Below are 20,405 nucleotides of genomic sequence, written 5' to 3' on the forward strand. Positions count from 1 at the left end.
AGGAAGTCAAACTATACCTATTTGCAGATGACATGATCCTATATATAGGGGATCCAAAAGACTACACGAAAAGACTATTGGAACTCATAAAAGACTTTGGTAAAGTGGCAGGACATAAAATTAACACCAAAAAAAATCAATAGCCTTTGTTTACACAGACAATGCCTTGGCTGAGAAAGAACTTCTAAGATCAATCCCATTCACAATAGCAACACAAATAATTAAATGGCTTGGAACAAATTTAACCAAGGAGGCCAAAGATCTCTATGATGAAAATTATAAAACATTAAAGAAAGAAATAGAAGAAGACACCAAAAAATGGAAAAATCTTTCATGTTCATGGATTGGAAGGATTAATATTATCAAAATGTCCATACTACCAACCATAAGCAATTTATATATTCAATGTGATCCCAATCAAAATACCAACCACATAATTCTCAAATCTAAAAAAAAAACAATGCTAAAATTCATATGGAAACACAAGAGACCCTGAAGAGCTGAAGTAATCTTATAACACAAAAACAAAGCCAGACAAGGATATGGGGAAAAAGGTACCCTAATCCACTATTGGTAGGAATGTAAACTGGCAAAACCACTACACAAGACAGTTTGGAGATACCTCAGAAATCTGAATATAGTCCAACCATGCAACCCAACCATCCCACTCCTCGGAATTTACCCAAAGGAAATTAAATTGGCAAATAAAAGAGCTGTCTGAACCTCAATGTTTACTGCAGCTCAATTCTCAATAACTAAGACATGGAATCAACCTAACTGCCCATCAACAGAAGACTGGATAAAGAAATTATGGGTTATGTACTCTATAGAATACTATATAGCAGTAAAAAAGGATGAAATCCGGTCATCTGCAACAAAATGAATATAGGTAACATCATACTTAGTGAAATAAGCCAGTCTCAGAAGGACAAATACCATATGTTTTTTTCCTGATCTGTGATAACTTATAGAGCACCCAAAATAAAACCTATAGAAGTGAAATTAACACCATGAGAAGCAATGACTTGAACAGCCCTTGTCTTGACTGTCAAGGAACAGTTTTTTTGTTTCTTTTTTTGTTTTTCCTTCTTAATGCCACTGGTTGAATTCTTCACTTAACAGAGAATTAATCACATGTATATAAAGTCAATTGAAAATAGATCCCACTAAAGAATAAGAGTAGGAATAAGAGAGGGAGGAGCTGTATAGTTCTGCATACATTCCTACGTATGTACTTCTATGGGTGGGTTGGGAATGGGGGAGAGGGCGGTTATGGGGGGAACAGCCACTATATTCCTAAAATTGTACTTAGAAATTTGTACTCTTTAAATAAAGAGTTTCTTTGGAAAAAAAAAAAAACACCAGAGACATCACAATACCAGATTTCAACACATACTATTGGGCAGTTATAATCAAAACAGCCTAGTACTAGCAAAAAAAATAAAAAGAAGAAGACTCACAGACTAATGGAATAGAATAGAAACTCTAGAAATCAGTCCACACATCTACAACCAACTTATCTTTGACAAAGGAGCTAAAATTAATTCCTGGAACAAGGACAATCTCTTTAAGAAACAGTGCTGAGAAAACTGGATCTCCATGTGCAGAAGTAAGAAACAAGATCTCTACCTTACACCTTACACAGAAATACACTCAAAATAGACCAAAGACCTAAATATATGACTCGATACTATCATTGGAGAAACTCTGTAAGACATTGGCATAGGCAAAGACTTTTTGGAAAAGACTCCAGAAGCATAGGCAATCAAAGCCAAAATTTACAAATGGGATTACATCAAGTTGAGAAGCTTCTTCACCACAAAAGAAACACCCAGCAAAGTGAAGAGGCAACTGACAGAATGAGAGAAAACATTTACAAACTATGCAAATGATAAAGAATTAATATCCAGAATCTATAAACAGCTCAACAAAGTCAACAACAAAACAATCAGTTGAGAAATGGGCAAAGGACTTAAACAGGCACTTTTCAAGGGAGGAAATTCAGATGGCCAATAGACACAAGAAAAAATGCTCAAGATCACTAGCCAGCAAGGAAACGCAAATCAAAACTACAATGAGGTTTCAAGTCACCCCAGTTAGAATGGCTGTCACACAGAAATCAACAAACAATAAATGCTGGCGAGGATAGGTAAAAAGGTACCCTAATCCACTGCTGGTAGGAATGTAAACTGGTGCAGCCAATGTGGAAGACAGTATGGACTGACAGAGTTTTTGGTCACAAAAGGCTTCCATAGCATTAGCAGTTCATGGCAAGAGCCTCAGGTGATAACTGACATCATCAATAAGAGTGTTAATTGTTAAATTAACAACAGAAGTCACTGTACACTTACTCCCCATGTAGGACCTCTGTCCTTAATGAGTTGTACTATGAGAATTAACTGCAAAACGTGTTCTCAAACAGTATTTTATACATTGTGTGTGTGTGTATGTATGTGTGGGGGGGGGTGTGTGTGGGTGCAAACTGATGAAATCTTTACTAGTACAGAGTTGGTTTTCTGTATATAAAGTTAATTAAAAATGAATTTTAATGAAGAATGGGATGGGAGAGGGAGTAGGAGGTAGGACAGGAGATGGGGTGGGAGGGTGGGTATGGGGGGAAGAACCACTATATTCCTAAAGTTGTACCTATGAAATTTGCACTCATTAAATAAAAACTTAAAAAAAAAAAAAAAGACAGTATGGAGATACCTCAAAAAGCTGAAAACAGATCTACCATATGACCTAGCCATCCCACTCCTGGAAATTAACCCAAGGGAAATGAAATCGGTATATGAAACAGTTATCTGTACCCCCACGTTTATCACAGCTCCATTCACTATACCTAAGATAGATGTTCATCAACTGGTGACTAGATAAAGAAATTATAGTACACATATACTATGGAGTACTACTCAGCTGTTAAAAAAAAAAAAAGAAAGAAAAAAAAGAGAAAAGAAATCCTGTCGTTTGCAACAGAATGAATGCAACTGGAAACGATTATACTTACTGAAATAAGCCAGTTCCCAAAAGACAGATATTATATGTTTTCCCTGATCTGTGGTAACTAATAGAGTACCTAAAATGTAATGTATTAAAGTGGACATTTTGAGATTCGATGATGGTTTACAGCCCTTGTCTCAATTGGTGAAGAACACTGGCTTTTTTCTTCATACTATTTGTTGAATTCTTTACTTATTATAGGGTTAATCTTATTAGTATAAAGTAAACTGAAAATATATCTTCATAAAAATTAAGAGTGGTAATACAAGAGGGGAAAGGAAGAAAGATGGGAGTGTGGGCAGGAGGTAAGGTAGGGTGGGAAGTAACACTATGTTTCTAAATCTGTATATATGAAATACATGAAATTTGTATACTTTAAATAAAACTTTTTATAAAATAAAATAACCATGTTCACCCCCCCCCAAAAAAAAAAAAAGCAGACCAAGCAGTTTGTCACCTATATACATAAACAGGTGGATATAGATATGTACTCTAAACCAAATAAATAGATGTTATAAATTAAAAAAAAAAAAAAAAAACACTTTCTGAACAAGGCTTTCCATAAAGTGTTAAGGGTCTTCAAAAAAAAATACGGCAGATTAACTGGAGCCAAGAAATATCCCCAGAAAGGCTACAAAGATACATATGGGGACCATGAAAAACTCTGGGGACGGTACCTGAAATAAGCACCAGAAGATACTTTGCCCAGAACAATTAATGTATAGGGGCTACAACAAACAGGTAGGAAAGGTGGCAGAGTCCAGGTTACCTACAATTTATTATTTGGTATTATTTGTGTTCAGCTGAGAGTGGCAAGATGAAAACAGTGGTACTTAGATTAGCAGAAGTGGAGAAAGCAATTTAGAAGGCTGCTATCAGACATAATGGGACAACAGCCTGACCACAGTTCATACAAAAGAGGATGTGGAAAAGTAGATAAAAATACAAGAAGATGGGTTGAACTTAAAAACAAAGAAAGGAGAATCAATAAACACAAGACCAGAATGACAGCAGAAACACAAATAATAAAGTAGAATTGGCATACTTTCTGAAAAGTGAGGTATTTAATCAAGAATTTATCTTTACAGGGACCAGTGTTGTGGTGCAGTGAATTAAGCTGCCACATGCAACACCAGCATCCTGAAACATGATACAAGTCCCAGCTGCTCTGCTTCCCACTGAACTCCTTGCTAAAGTGCCTGGGAAAGCAGCAGATGACCCATGTACTTGGTCCCTGCCATACGCATGGAAGACCCAGATGGAGCTCTGTGCTCCTGGCTTTGACGTGGACCAGCCCTAGCCATTGCGGCTATTTATGAAAGTGAACAAGCAAATTTGTTTGACTTACATCTCTTTCTTTCTTCACCCCCTCTTCTCTCTCTTCCTATCACTCTGCCTTTCAAGCAATAAACTCCATTTTTAAAAAAATATTTACAAGGCCAGCGCTAAGGCATGGTAAGTTAAACCTTCGCCTACAGCATTGAAATTCCATGTGGGCGCCGGTTCATGTACCAGCTGCTTCTCTTCCAATCCAGCTTTCTGCTAATGGCCTAGGAAAGCAGTGAAAGATGACCCACATGCTTGGGGCCCTGTGTCCATGTAGGAGACCTGGAAGAAGCTCCTGGCTCCTGGCTCCTAGCTCCTGGCTTCAGATTGGCCCAGCTCCAGCATTTCAGTCATTTGGGGAGTGAACCAGTGGATGGAAGACCTCTCTCTGTGTCTCCCTCTCTCTGTAGATCTGCTTCTCAAATAAATCTTCTTTTAAAAATTTACATTTTTATGAATATAAATTTCAGGAGGTCTGAATAAGCATTTTTCTGAACTTTTGCCTGCCATGGATAAACAGTAATATAAGTGGAAAAATGAACAAGTGATAAATAAAAACAGGTCCTTTACAAATCTGACCCTATGGGAGCTGGCACTGTAGCACAGTGGGTAAAACCACTGTTGCAACACTGGGATACCACATGGATGTCAGTTCATGTCCTGGCTGCTCCACTTCCAATCCAGTTCCCCTCCTAATGGCCTGGGGGAAGCAGCAGAAATGATCCAAGTGTTTGGACCCCTGCCACCCAAGTGGAAGCCCAGATGAAGCTCCTGGCTCCTGGCTTCAGCCTGCTGTCCCACCCTGGACATTGCAGCCATCTGAGGAGTAGACCAAGGAATGGAAAATCTCTCTCTTTCTCTCTAATTCTCTCCCCATCTCTGTTTCTTCCTCCAACTCCTCCTAAATAAATAAATAAATTTTTAAAAAAATTTACCAAACCCTGCAAATCTCAAAATATTTTGTGAATACATGTCCAATGTAGAATTCAGTTATTAAAATTTAAGAATTCAGGCCGGCGCCGCGGCTCACTAGGCTAATCCTCCGCCTTGCGGCGCCAGCACACCGGGTTCTAGTCCCGGTCGGGGCACCGATCATGTCCCGGTTGCCCCTCTTCCAGGCCAGCTCTCTGCTGTGGCCCGGGAGTGCAGTGGAGGATAGCCCAAATGCTTGGGCCCTGCACCCCATGGGAGACCAGGAGAAGCACCTGACTCTTGCCATCGGATCAGCGCGGTGCGCCGGCCGCCGCGCGCCAGCCGCAGCGGCCATTGGAGGGTGAACCAACGGCAAAGGAAGACCTTTCTCTCTGTCTCTCTCTCACTGTCCACTCTGCCTGTCAAAAAAAAAAAAAAAAGTTTAAAATTTAAGAATTCAAATTATTTCGACTTGGAGAATGTATTTGGTACAGAAGCTTATATCAAAACTTGTCGCCGGCGCCGCGGCTCACTAGGCTAATCCTCCGCCTTGCGGCGCCGGCACACCGGGTTCTAGTCCCGGTCGGGGCACCGATCCTGTCCCGGTTGCCCCTCTTCCAGGCCAGCTCTCTGCTGTGGCCAGGGAGTGCAGTGGAGGATGGCCCAAGTCCTTGGGCCCTGCACCCCATGGGAGACCAGGAGAAGCACCTGGCTCCTGCCATCGATCAGCGCGGTGCGCTGGCCGCAGCGCGCCTCTGCGGCGGCCATTGGAGGGTGAACCAACGGCAAAGGAAGACCTTTCTCTCTGTCTCTCTCTCTCTCTGTCCACTCTGCCTGTCAAAAAAAAAAAAAAAAAAAAAACTTGTGACACCTACATTCCATATCAGAGTGCCTGGCTTGTATCCCAGTAATTCTACTTCTAAAAGAGCTTCCTACTAACATGCATCTGGGCGACAGCAGATGATGGCCCAAGTACATGAGTCCCTGTGTTGGGGAAGCAGATCAAGTTCTGGGCTTTTCGTTTTGGCCTGGCCCAACTCCAGCTATTGCAGGCATTTGGAAAGTGAACCAACAGATGGAAGATCCCCTCTGCCTGTCTCTTTTCCCTTCTGTTTCACTGCCTTCATATACAACAAAATTCTTAAATTATATGAAATTTAAACATTAAATTATAAGCCATTTATAGACAATCATTAAGATTAAGCAATTACAGTTACATCAAATCTGAGCCTGGAAGTTGAAGTGATGAGCTTTCTTTAGAAATGTGAAAAATAGACCTATTTCCAAATCCAAATCATAAGACTTTCTGTGAAATTATAATCCATTTTAATGATGTACAAAATGCATACCTTTAATGTTCCATCAGCTGAACAACTAGACAAAAATTTATCATCTGGTGAAAATCTGCAATGATTGACTGAATTTGTATGACCAAACATCGTATTTCGGCATACGCTTTGATTCAAATCCCAAAGCTACTTGAGAAAGATAAAAAGATTAAAAAAATAATTAGTACTGAGCAGGAAAAAGTTACAAATCATATACAGTTCTTCCTTCCCTCCCAATGAAATTTTGGTTGTAAGACATGGTTCAATTCACAGTAACACAAAGGTGTCAAACACAAAGATAAATTTGTGACTAACAAGTAAACTGGGCAGCCCTTAAATCAGCATCTAAATCTACTAAGGAACTCAAAGGTTCACCTAGATTTTTGGACAGTGCTCTAAGTAACTAACAAAACAATTACTGCTTTTAAAAAATGTTCATTTTTTTCACTTATTTGAAAGGCAAAGAGAAAAAGAGGGGGCTTCAATTCCTAAGTGCCCACAACAGCGAAGGCAGGGCAGGCCAAAGCCAGGAGAATGCCTGCATGTGGGTGACAGAGACTCAGGTCCTTGAGCCATCATCTGCTGCCTCCCAGGATGTGCATTAGCAGGAAGCTGGAGTTGAGTGCAGATCTGGGACTCAAACCCAAGCACATCAACATGGGATATGGGCATCCCAAGCAGTGTCAACTGCTGCAACAGAAGTCCACCCCAATGACTGATGATTTTAGCTAAGTGGTTTACAAGCACTGTTATTTTACTCAGTTATAATGAATTACAGTAGGTAATATGTAAGATGCTAGGTTATACAACTCTAAAAACGGTCATTTATAAAATTCCTTAATGCAAATCTTGAATCATCTAACCAATCTCAAAGCTATTACTATTCTAAAAAAATTATTCAAAAAATCCAAAGACAGTCATTAGGTATAGATACATTGGACAGGAAATATAAGGGGTTAGAAGGGTATGTCAAACAAAATCTCCAGGAAGTAATTACCCAACTCCATAATGTGGCACATTCCGTGGGACAAATGACTCAATTTTTCTAACAAACGGCACAACAAAGGGTGTAAAGGGAAAGGGAACTTTTACAAAATAAGAGTTTAGAGATATAACAACCAAATGTCATATGATATGATTGGATTTTGATTCCAATAAATCTATGACCGAAAAACATGTTTTTAACACTATGGGGGAAGTGAACATGGACCACATAATTACAAAGCTATATTTGATTACATTTGATATGAAAATGGCATAGTACTTATGTTTAAGACATCCAAGATGCATGCTGAGGTATACTGGATGAGATGACACAATATCCGAGATTTGCCACAAAATGCTCTAACCAAAAGTGGGGACGGTGGTGGAAAGTAAGATTGACAAAATATTAATAACTGTTGGAGCTAAATGATAGATACTACATTGGTTCATTATTGTATTTTCACTCTCTGGGTATATTTGAAAAAACTACATTAAGCCCAGAAGAAGAAATCATAAATCCCCAATCTTGGTAAAAATTTTTTAGAAATAATCAGTAAGTAAGCCAAGTCCTGTTCCCCATGCCTATTTCCATCCTTGGCTTCTTTATGCCAGAACTATATTCAGAGCTGATAAGGCAAGTTACATAGAGACAGCTTCAGATGTACATATTTTCACTGACTTCTCTCAGCTCAAAACCCGACAAAGTACCATTAAGTTCCAATAGTCTTTATGGTAATGAAGGTATGGTTTGAGTATAGTAGATCTTAAAGCAAAATTTGTCCTCTATTAAAATTGTTTACTAATCGATGAGCTCCTCCTACATGGTAAAAATTTTTGACCGTATTTAAGAGGAAGAAATATAAATTTTCTCAATCCATAGAACGCTTAAAAACAGCATCCAAAGTTGTTCATATATATGAGGATCTTCAAAAAGTTAATCAGGGCAGGCGCTGTGGTGTAGCGGGTAAAGCCGCCACCTGTGGCACCAGCATCACATATGGGTGCCAGTTTGAGTCCCAGCTGCTTCACTTCCGATCCAGCTCCCTGCTAATGTACCTGGGAAAGCAGCAGAGGATAGCCTGTGTTCTCGGGCCCCTGCACCCAGGTGGGAGACCCACAAGAAGCTCCTGGCTCCTGGCTTCGGATCGGCCCAGCTCTGACCATTGCAGCCATTTGGGGAGTGAAGCAATGGATGGAAGATCTGTTTCCCTCCCTCTATCTCTGCAACTCTGCCATTCAAATCAATAAATCTTTTTTTAAAAAGTTCATCAAAAATCTGTATTATGAAAAAAACCATACAACGATTTCAAAAAGTTTACACCAAAATAAACATCTTTTTTAAAAGGAAAAAAAAATAAATTTAGAGTGACAGACAACGGAAGAGACCAAAAGAGAGAGATCTTCCATCTGCTGATTCACTCCCCAAATAGCTGCAACATGGTCAGAACAAAGCCAGGAACCTGGAACTCCACCCAGGTCTCCCACATGGGTGGCAGGGGCCCAAATATTTGGGCCATTTTTGCCTGTTTTCCCAGGCATAGTAGCAGGAAATTGAATGGGAAGCATAGCAGCCAAGACTCAAACCAGCACTCTTACAGGGGACACTAGAATTGCAGGCAGCAACTTACCCCCACAGCGTTAACTCCTAAATTTATCTTTTAATTCCATTTTCCATGAACTTTTTTAAGTACTCTCATAGTACAACAGTTCTATTTTTTTTTTTTTAAAGATTTATTTATTGGGGCTGGTGCTGGGGCACAATGGGTTAGAGCCCTGGCCTGAAGCGCAGGCCACAGTTCAAGCACTATGCTATGCTGAAGGTCATATTCCCTACAGACTTTTCAGTTACATCAGCCAATATAAATTGTTTTTTTTTACTTAAGCTAATGTGAAAGTTTCTATTCCTAACCAAAAAAGTTAGGGTAATACAATCTATAAGAAATCAAAGGAGATGTTCTGATACATCAATTAAATTTATCAATATATTTCTCAATAACCACACCTACTTTGAGGAAGAAGTCACTTGACCCAGTGGCCAAGAGAAGGTACTGACTGTGGTTGGTGAAACAGCAGCAGTTGACTTGCTCTGAGTGCTCATCATAAGTACGTACTAGTTCCCCAGTCACAGAATTCCAAATCTAAAGAGAACAGAGAAAATCAGTTTACAAATATTCACTATTTTCAAAGGCAGAACCAAAGGACAAGGCAAGCATGAGTCACTTTGCAGTTGCTATCTATCCTGCCAGGGCAGATGTTCCCAGTCAGACATGATGAGCACTGCTCCTCTAAAACATGGCTGTATTTTGCCTCAATGTTTTTTTAAAAAAAAATCAAAAATTACCTGCAAGTTTACACATGTTTTTCAATAGCATAACTGGAATCTCATGAAAGCAAAACATTATTCAAAGGCAAGATTTCATATATTCATATGAATGATGGCAGCAGAGAAGTGCTGTAAAGAAGGTGGCATACAGGACTGCAGATCAAAGGATTAAGCCCAAGACGTGACTCTACCACTTAATGATTTGTGCATTCTTAACTTACCTGCACCTCAGCTCTCTCCTCTGTGAAATGGGGATATTTTTAACTCTCCTACACAATTCCAGGTATCAAATGAGATAATAAACCTAAGTATATTGTAGACTTCAAGGTTCCATATAAATAAGTAAAGGCAGATTGCTCAGTTTAAAAAAAAAAAAAGTGGGGGGAGAGGCTTGTGAGTTTGAGAGAAACCTAGCTTTCAACCCTGATATAATTTTTTTAAAAATTTATTTATTTATTTATTTGAGAGTCAGAGTTAAACAGAGAGAGAAGGAGAGAGAGAGAGAGAGAGAGAGAGAGAGAGAGAGAGAGAGAGTCTCCCATCCACTGGTTTATTCTCCAATTGCTGCAATGGCCAGAGCTGCGCCGATCTGAATCCAGGAGCCAGGAGCTTCTTCTGGATCTCCCACACAGTGCAGGGATCCAAGGACTCAGACCATCTTCCACTGTTTTCTCAGACCATAACAGAGAGCTGGATCAGAAGTGGAGCAGCCGGGACTCAAACTGGCATCCATATGGGATACTAGCACTGCAGGTGGCAGCTTTACCCACTATGCCGCAGCGCTGGCTCCTGATATTATTTTTTAAAGACTGATTTATGGGACCAGCACTGTGGTGTAGCAAGTAAAGTCTTTGCCTGCAATGCCAGCATCCCATACGGGCGCTGGTTTGAGTCCTGCTGCTCCACTTCTGATCCAGCTCTCCCCTATGGCCTGGGAAGGCAGTGGAAGATGGCCCAGGTCCTTGGGCCCCTGCACTCACATGGGAGACCTGGAAGAAGCTCCTGGTTCATGGCTTTGGATCGGCTCAGCTTCAGCTGTTGTGATCATTTGGGGAGTGAACTAGCAAATGGAAGACCTCTCTCTATCCCTACCTCTGCCTCTCCCCCTAGCTCTGACTTTCAAATGAACAGATAAATCTTAAAAAAAAAAAAAAAGACTCCACATGCTTATCAACACAATATTAAAAAAAAAAAAAAGCTGATTTATTTATTTGGATGGCAGAATTACAGAGAGACAGAGGGAGACAGAGAATCTTCCATCTGCTAGTTCAATTCCCAAATAACCACAATGGCTGGGGCTGGGTCAGGCCAAAGCTTGGAGCCTAGAACTCAATCCAGGTCTCCCACATGGGTGGAAGGGGTCCAAATACTTGGGCCATCCTCTGCGGCTTTACCAGGTGCATTAGCAGGGAGCTGGATCGGAAGTGGGACAGCCAGCACTCAGAAAAGCACTCATACTAGAAACCAGTGTGACAGATGTGGCTTAATTCTACTGTGCCACATAACCAGCCCCAACCCTGTTATTATTAATGTGAAGTTAGGCAAATGACTGTATCTCTGAACATGTTATATTCTGTAAAATGGAGCCAATATTTACCTTGTCAATTGTAGTAAGAAACTCATAATGTAACATAAAGAAGTGTGTACATAAAGCCTCTCACAAGGCTAAGTTTTCAGTAATCATCATTCAAGTTACTATGTAGGACAAATAAGCACTCTGTTCCATATCATAATGAACAAAGAAATAAATTAATTAATCTCCACTGGGATTTTTACTTTTTAGAGGTACTGATGTCCCCTCTCATAGTATTCACTTTTGATCTTATCAAAGCATTTATTAGAAGATCCAGAATTCCAAGGAGTTTATCCTGGGGCCAGTGCCACGACCTAGCAGGTAATGATACCGCCTGCAGTGCTGGCATCCCATATGGGCGCCAGTTCAAGTCCCAGCTGTTCCACTTTCGATCCAGCTCTCTGCTATGGCCTGGGAAAGCAGTAGAAGATGGCCCAAGTCCTTGGGCCCCTGAACCCAAGTGGGAGACCCAGAGGAAGCTCCTGGCTCCTGGCTTCAGATCAGCACAGCTCCAGCTGTTGCGGTCAACTGGGGAGTGAACCAGCTGACGGAAGATCTCTCTCTCTGCTTCTTTCTCTCTGTGTGTAACTCTTTCAAGTAAAATAAAATAAAATAAATCTTTTTTTAAAAAAAAAGTTTATCTTTAAAAAAAAAAAGATATTTCTTTGAAAGGCACAGCTACAGAAAGAGACAGAGAGAATCCTCCATCTGGTTCACTCCACACATGGTCACAACAGCCTGGTCTGGGCCACATCAAAGTCAGGAGCCAGGAACTCCATCTTGGTCTCCTACAAGAGCGGTGAGGGTCCAAGTACTTGGCCCATCTTCTACTACCTTGCCAGGAACATCATCAGGAAGCTGGGTTAGAAGCCGAATAGCCAGGAATTAAACCAGGACTCAAACCAGGACTCCAATGTGAGATGTCAGCATCACAAGCAGCAGCTTAACCCACAGTGTCACAACACCAACCCCATGAATTTATCTTATTTTGAAATTATTCAACAAGTATTTCTGCATCACCATTTATATTTTGAGTTCTTAGGAAATCTGTGCAGTTCTGACTTTGGAACTAGCCAGAGTGAGCAACTCCAAGTCTGACTCAAAAGTAAATGAATGTTAGCCATAAAGCAAACTAGCCTAAACTATCAAGAATTAGATTTTACCAAGGTCTGGACTGTTCCACAGCCTCCACTCCTTCAACTGAGTGAATACTCCCTATACAACCTTCTTATCTGCCGCACCTAGCCAGATTCAGTACCTCACAACTTCCTTGAAGAAAGCCTAAAGTGAGGTCTCGCCTCCATGTATCAGTGATAAAACATCCCCAAGTTTTCAGTTCCTTTTAAATTCCATATTATTATAAATGCTCCAGTAAAAAGTCAAATGTATTACTTGACAGGGGTGTGGCAAGATGGTGGTATAGCAGCAGGATGTTCCAAGTCACGCAGGGAAAAATGGATAATCAATGAGTGGAGGTGATACAAGCAGGTGGCAGAATCACGAAAAGTTCACTGGATAAAGAAATTGTGGGATATGTACACTATGGAACTACACAGCAGTAAAAAAAAAAAAAAAAAAAAAAAAGATGAAATCCGGTCATTTGCAACAAAATGGAGCAATCTGGAAAACCTCATACTTAGTGAAATAACCCAGTCCCAAAGAGACAAACACTATATGTTCTCCCTGATTTGGGAGAATTAATAGCGCTCCTAAAATGAAAGATATAGAAGTGAAATTGACACTCTTAGAATCAATGACTTGAACAGTTCTTGTTCTGACTGTAGAGGGACAATTTATTATTGTTACTTTTTATTTTGTATTTCCTCTGTTTCTTTGTTTCCTTGCTTTTTCTTTTCTCTTCTTCATGTTGTATGTTGAACTCTATGTAACATAGAGGTAATCATATGTATATTAAGTCAATTGGAAAAAGATCCCAGTAAAAAATAAGAGAGGGAATAAGAAAGATGGGAGGTAAAAGATTGCAGATAGTCTATATAACTGTAAATCAGTATAGTTCTGCATACAGTTCTATGCAGCCTCAAAACTTGTCATGGGACTCCAAACTCATTAAAATCGATGGTATAAATGCCATTTTAACTGTTAAAATGATCATATTAAATAATAAAGTCAACATATAGATAGGTTTAAGTGTAAAAGTGATCATATAAATAACATCAAGTGTCTATTAATAATAACAGAATTAAAAAGGAATGAATGTCCAATATAGGAAGCAGTCTACACAACAGACTCCTAGAAAGACATTCCCTGTAAGTAACACTCTGACCTCAGAATCAACCCTTAAGGCTTCCTGGTCTGGCTGAAAGGCCTGTGACAGCATTTCAGGCAAGGAAAGCCAAGACTCTATGGCAAAAAAATATCCTACACGGAGGATCTCTGTGTAGACCTCAGTGGAAAGAAAGGGCCATCAAAGAAGGATGTAGTTTTCTCTGAAGAGAGGAGAGAACATCCATTTTTCTTATGGCCGTGTCCAAATACTGATGGATTCTATGGTCACAAAAGGCTTCCATAGCCTTGGTAGCCTATGGCAAGAGCCTCGGGTGATCACTGACATCATAAATAAGAGTGTTAATTGTGAAAGGAACAACAAAAGTCACTGTGCACTTAGTCCCCATGTAGGACTTCTGTCCTTAATGAGTTGTACTATGAGAATTAACTGCAAAACGTGTTCTCAAACAGTATTTTATACATTGTGTGTGTGTGTGTGTATGTGTGTGGGTGCAAATTGTTGAAATCTGTGCTTAACATGGAGTTGGTCCTCTGTATATAAAATTAAACTAAAAATGAACCATAATAAAGAAGGGGATGGGAGAGGGAGGGAGGTGGGATGGGAGTCAGAGTGGGAAGGTGGGTGTGGGGGAAAGAACCACTATATTCCTAAAGCTCTACCTTTGAAAAATGCATTCATAAATAAAAACTTTTTTTTTATTTTTTATATTTTGACAGGCAGAGTGGACAGTGAGAGAGAGAGAGAGACAGAGAGAAAGGTCTTCCTTTTGCCGTTGGTTCACCCTCCAATGGCTGCCATGGCCAGCACGCTGCGGCGGGTGCACCGCGCTGATCGATGGCAGGAGCCAGGTGCTTCTCCTGGTCTCCCATGGGGTGCAGGGCCCAAGGACTTGGGCCATCCTCCACTGCACTCCCTGGCCACAGCAGAGAGCTGGCCTGGAAGAGGGGCAACCGGGACAGGATCGGTGCCCCGACCGGGACTAGAACCCGGTGTGCCGGCGCCGCAAGGCAGAGGATTAGCCTAGTGAGCCATGGCGCCGGCTAAATAAAAACTTTTTTAAAAAGTTAAATGTATGGACAAGAGACAAGAAAAAATAATTAGTAGATACAAATTACCCTCTATTTACTTCTCAGATCAGTAACCCAGCTGTTGCTCACCCATCTGGCTTTGCACTAAATATATGTCAGTTTGTAAAAATGTTTTAAAATCTAGTCTGCATTTCACAAATTATATATTTTACATCAGGAATCTAATCTTAGACAATAATTTTGTGTGACACTTCTGATCACAATGCACTCAAATTTTTCAAATGAGGTTTAACCCACAGACCTATTTATGGCAAATTCATTAACTTGTAATGTTTTTTTTCTGCCTGGTAAATTTCTCAGGCTGATCAACATAGGCATTTTTGCTGGTGCTTAAAAATAAAAAAACTTTCAAACAGTGTTACTTTATAATGGATCAAGTTAGAGGATCAACAAGCAAGAGTACTGTTAATCCTACTTACCCTAGTCCCCACTACAGGAAATGAAAATGAATTCTGTGGTAATTACAACTTAAGAGGAAAAATATTTTCCTACCTTCACTTTCCTATCCACTGAGCAGGTTGCTATAAAATTTTCATCTGTAGAGAATGTACAACAAAGTACTTCATCTTCATGAGCCTTGATTTCTAGAAGTTTCTCTCCTGTTTCAGCTTTGAACACCTACACAAACAGTAGTATCTTTTTAAAATAAGCCACTTAGCCATGGGCCATTGCTCAATACAAATATTTCTTTACAAGTTCAGAATCTTTATTATTTACAAAACAGAAATGAACTAGGCAAAATCACTCCAAAATCAAAATGTCTGTCAGAATTTGTAAAACTTAACATAAACTGGAAGATCTTCAAAAATTTCATGGAAAATGTGCATTTTCTGTTAATTCCACCTTTCTTTTTTTTTTTTTTTTTTTTTTTTTTTTTTTTTTTTTTTTGACAGGCAGAGTGGACAGTCAGAAGAGAGACACAGAGAGAAAGGTCTTTCTTTTCCGTTGGTTCACCCCTCAACAGCCACTGCGGCCGGCGCACTGCGCTGATCCGAAGGCAGGAGCCAGGTGCTTCTCCTGGTCTCCCATGGGGTGCAGGGCCCAAGGACTTGGGCCATCCTCCACTGCACTCCCAGGCCATAGCAGAGAGCTGGACTGGAAGAGGGGCAACCGGGACAGAATCCATCACCCCAACCAGGACTAGAACCCAGTGTGCCAGCACCACAGGCGGAGGATTAGCCTATTGAGCTGGGCGCCGGCCTAATTGCACCTTTCTATGAACTTTTAAAAATTTTATTTATTTTACTTATTTGTCAGAGAGAAAGAGGGAAAAGAGTGCTATTTCACTCTCCAATGTCCACAACAGGAGAAAGCCAGGAGCCAGGGACTCCAGTCAGGTGTCCCATATGGTATTAAGGACCCAACTATTTGAGTCAACACTTGCTGCTTCTGAGGGTGTGTACTGGCAGGAAGCTAGAATCAGGAGTAAAGCCAGAACTCAGGCCCAACACTTTGATATGGGATACATGCATCCTTAGCAGCATCTTAACTGGTATACCACTCACTCACAGTGAACTTTTTAAGGCACCTTCATAGAGAACTATCCATTATTGAATGTTGAAAAGTATCAATAAAAATAGAATACAGTTGTAGTTTCTGAAACTATTTTGGCAAATTCTTTTTTCTTAAATATTTATTTGAAAGGCAGAGTTTCAGAGAGAGAAAGGGAGAGACAGAGAAATAAAGATCTTCCATCTGCTGGTTTACTCCCCAGATGGGCCAGGTAAAAGACAGGCACCCAGAGCTTCCTCCAGATTTCCCATGTGGGTTCAGGGGCCCAAGAACTTGGACCATCCTCTGCTGCATTCCCAGGCACACCAGCAGAGAGCTGGACCAGAAGTGGAGCATCTGAGTCTCAAACCAGTGCCCATATGGGATGCCAGCATCACAGGTGAAGGCTTAACCTGCAATGCCACAATATTGACCCTCAAATGTGGGTATCTTTTTTTTTTAAAGATTTATTTATTTATTTGAAAGGCAGAGTTACAGAGAGGCAGAAGCAGAGAGAGAGAGCCAGGTCTTCCATCCACCGTTTTACTCCCCAGATGACCACAACTGCCAGAGCTGCACTGATCCGAAGCCAGGAGCCAGGAGCCTTGTCCAGGTCTCCCTGAATGTGGTATCTTAACCAATGAACCAAATGCCGACCCTATACAAATTCTAATCTACATGGGATTGGGTACATTTATCTCATGAGATGTTTACCTGCAAGGTTTTGTCAGCTCCACAAGATGCTATTCTCTGACCATCCGCAGAAAAGCAGGCGTGGTAAACAGCATCTGTATGGGGGCGGACAACTAAGCGGGAGAGATTCTTGATGTTTTTTTTGTTTCTGAATACAAGGAAAAAATTAACAGAAATCCAATAAATTAGAGTAAAAGTAACTATTTTCTCTCAGTAACAAAGTAAAGCATATCCTTTAACACGCATACATCCCCCAAAACTACAAAATTCTTAAAGTACTAGCATGCAAATAACAATACACCTCTGCTAAACAGAAAACAAAATCTAACAAAAGTGACATTTTGCAAGAAATGCCAGACAACCTGTCATGTTACAAATGTCACTGAGTTAGTAGAAATCTAGTTAATCAAATACATATCACTTTCTATTTCCTTTTGATACTTTAATATAGTCACAGGTAAAGACAAAACATTATGTAAGGGTACCTTCCAAAAAATCTCCATCTCTTAAAATGAAAGAAACCATAGCAAAATGAAGTTTGTTTCCTACCTAAAATCTGACACTATGCCCACCATTATGATGATGTACTTTAAAAATTCTCTCTCACTCTAATTTTCAAACACATAAGAAAAAAGATAAAACCATGTTACTTTCTTTGTATCCTTAATGAATACCAACTATTTATATTAATACAGATATTATTCCTCATGAGCTAAAGGATAAAGGAATATAATATGTACTTAAAACAGGACAAAGTCCTGTCTCTCCCTCTCTAACTTTCAAATTTCTGTCTCTCCCTCTCTCTGTAACTTTCAAATAAATAAATATATCTTTAAAAGTAAAATAAAATAAAAACTAATTAGATTAAGAAAAAATTCTTTCTTGAGCTATGCAATTGCCAAAGGCTCAGAAAATGATCTTCACAATAAAGGGCATATTAGGGGTCAGCACTATGGCAATGATTCGAGTCCCAGCTGCTCCACTTCTGATTCAGTTCTTTGGCAATGCAGCTGGGATAGCAGTGAAGTACTTGGGCTCCTGCTACCCACATGGAAGACCCAGTTGGAGTTCCAAGCTCCTGGTTTTGGCCTGGCCCAGCCCCGGCTCTTATAGCCATTTGGGGAGTGAACCGATAGATACAAGATTGTGAATTCCTTTGCGAAAACTCTAGCACCAGTGCTTAGCACATCAGAGACACTCAAAAGTTAGTTGAACTAAACTGAATCAAGGGAAACACTTGATTCAGTTTAAGCAACCTTATTGGAAACAACACTTGGGGTCATAAAATTACATATATCAGGGCTGGCACTGTGGTGCAATGGGTTAAGCCGCAGCCCCCACTGTCAGCATCCCATATGGGCAGGGGTTTAATCTAGCTCTCTGCTAATGCACCTTGGAAAGCAGCAGAGGATGGCCCAAGTCCAGTCCTTAGGACCCTGCACCCACATGAGAGACCTGGATGAAGCTCCTAGCTCCTGGGTTTGGCCTGGCCCAGCCCCAGTTGTTGCAGCCATCTGGGGAATGAATCAGCAGATGGAAGACCTCTCTCTCTCTCTGCCTCTGTCTCTCTATAATTCTGCCTTTCCAATAAATACATAAATCTTTTATAAATAAATTATACATATAAAAAGACAACCATTCACATTATCTCAAGCTGTAAGGAAAGCATGGCATATAGAAAGAGCACTGTGGCATAGCAGGTTTAGCCTCCTCTTGTGGTGCCAACATCCCATATGGTTGGAGTCTAGGTTGCTCCACTTCTGATAACAGTTCTCTGCTAATGGCCTGGGAAAGCAGTGGAAGATGGCCCAAGTGCTTGGGCCCCTGTACCCATGTGGGAGACCTGGAAGAGCTCCTGGCTCCTGGCTTCAGATCTGCCCAGCTCCAGGCATTGTGGTCAATTGAGGAGTGAACTAGTGGATAAAAGATCTCTCTCTGTCTCCCTGTCTGTCTGTATGTCTGTCTGTCTGTCTGTCTGTCTCTCTCTCTCTCTCTGTGTAACTCTGCCTCTCAAATATATAAATAAATATTTTTTAAAAAAGCATGAAAATAAAAGTCACAGAGATCCAGGAACTAAATCTCATTCAACAAAATACATGAGTTCAGTCAAGTAACAATCTCCCTATGCCTTAATTTTCTGGTTTGTAAAACAAGGCAATTCATACTTATCTTAAAAGGTTGTTCTGAAGATTAAATGGAATAACATGTGATTATACAATACATAAAATACATTGATGACAGCTCATCCTTTTCTTTTTACTAACTGATGGGTCTAAGAGCAAAAGTGAAGGGGCAGGCACTGTGGTATAGTGGGTAAAGCCTCCACCTGTGATGCCAGATCCCATATGAGTACCAGTTCGCGTCCCGGCTGCTCCACTTCCAGCCCAGCTCCCTACTAATTCGCCTGGGAAGGCAAAGGAGAATGGACCAGGTACTTGGGCCCCTGTGCCCAGATGAAAGACCTGAAAGAGGCTACTGGCTCCTGGCTTTGGCCTGGCCCAGGTTGCAGCCACTTGGGGAATAAACCAGCAGATGGAGGATCTTTCTCTCTCTCTGTGTGTCTCCCTCCCTATAACTCTGCCTTTCAAATAAATAAAATAAATCTTTATTTAAAAAGAAGAGCAAAAGTAAAGAGCCTCCTTCAAGAAGTAGAAGAATTAGGATTCTGTGGACATTTAATAATGGCAAAGTACAAATTACCTTATAGCCATTATCTCACATAAATTTTCACAAAAAGACTACCTCTAAGGATTGCTATCAGGGCCAGTGTTGTGGAACAGTGGGTGAAGCCACTGCCTGTGATGCCAGCATCCCCACAGGTGCCAATTCATGTCCTGGATGCTCCACTTTTAATTCAGCTCCTTGTTAATGGTCTGGGTAGGCCCTTGCTACCCATGTGGGAGACACAGACGAAGCTCCTGGCTCCTGGCTTTGGCCTGGCCCACTGCTGGCTATTGCAGCCATCTAGCAAGTGAATCAGCGGATGGAAGATCTCTCTCACTCTTTCCCTCTCTTTGTCTCTCCCTCTCTCTCTGTAACTCTGACTCCCAAATAAATAAATAAATAAGACTGATATCATCATTTTACATATCAGAGTAACTCTGTTTAAAATCACAAAATTTTAAATAATTGTGTTAAAAGGTTTTTTAATTTTTATTTTTATTTGAAAGGCAGAATGACACAAAGAAGAGTAGAGAAAGACAGATCTTCTATCCACTAGCTTACTCTCCAAATAGCCACAAGAGCCAGGGCTAGGCCAGGCCAAAGCCAGAAGCCTGGAACTAAAACCAAGTTTCCCACATGGATGGCAGGAACCCCAACTATTTGAACCATCACCTGCTTCCTCCCAGGATGCTTAACAGCAGAGAGCTGGACTGCAAGCAAAACACACATGACTTGAATCAGGCACTCCAATAGGAGATGCAGACACTCTAAGGAA

At 40.6% G+C, this 20,405-nt stretch overlaps 1 protein-coding gene across 4 annotated transcripts in view; it reads right to left on the reverse strand.

The window, feature by feature from the left end:
• APAF1 (apoptotic peptidase activating factor 1) overlaps positions 1–20,405 on the reverse strand; it is a 109,859-nt gene that overhangs the window by 58,637 nt on the left and 30,817 nt on the right. For 3 of the 4 annotated variants that reach the window (XM_062203074.1, XM_062203075.1, XM_062203073.1), the window contains exons 13-16: positions 16,988–17,114; positions 15,275–15,400; positions 9,557–9,688; positions 6,588–6,713 (exon numbers count right to left, since the gene is read on the reverse strand). In XM_062203074.1, coding sequence (XP_062059058.1) covers positions 6,588–6,713; positions 9,557–9,688; positions 15,275–15,400; positions 16,988–17,114 — 511 coding nt within the window. The remainder of the gene's footprint in view (positions 1–6,587; positions 6,714–9,556; positions 9,689–15,274; positions 15,401–16,987; positions 17,115–20,405) is intronic. The other variant, XM_062203076.1, reaches the window with a different exon arrangement.

The sequence above is a fragment of the Lepus europaeus genome, chromosome 10 (genome assembly GCF_033115175.1).
Source record: "Lepus europaeus isolate LE1 chromosome 10, mLepTim1.pri, whole genome shotgun sequence".
Taxonomy (NCBI): domain Eukaryota; kingdom Metazoa; phylum Chordata; class Mammalia; order Lagomorpha; family Leporidae; genus Lepus; species Lepus europaeus.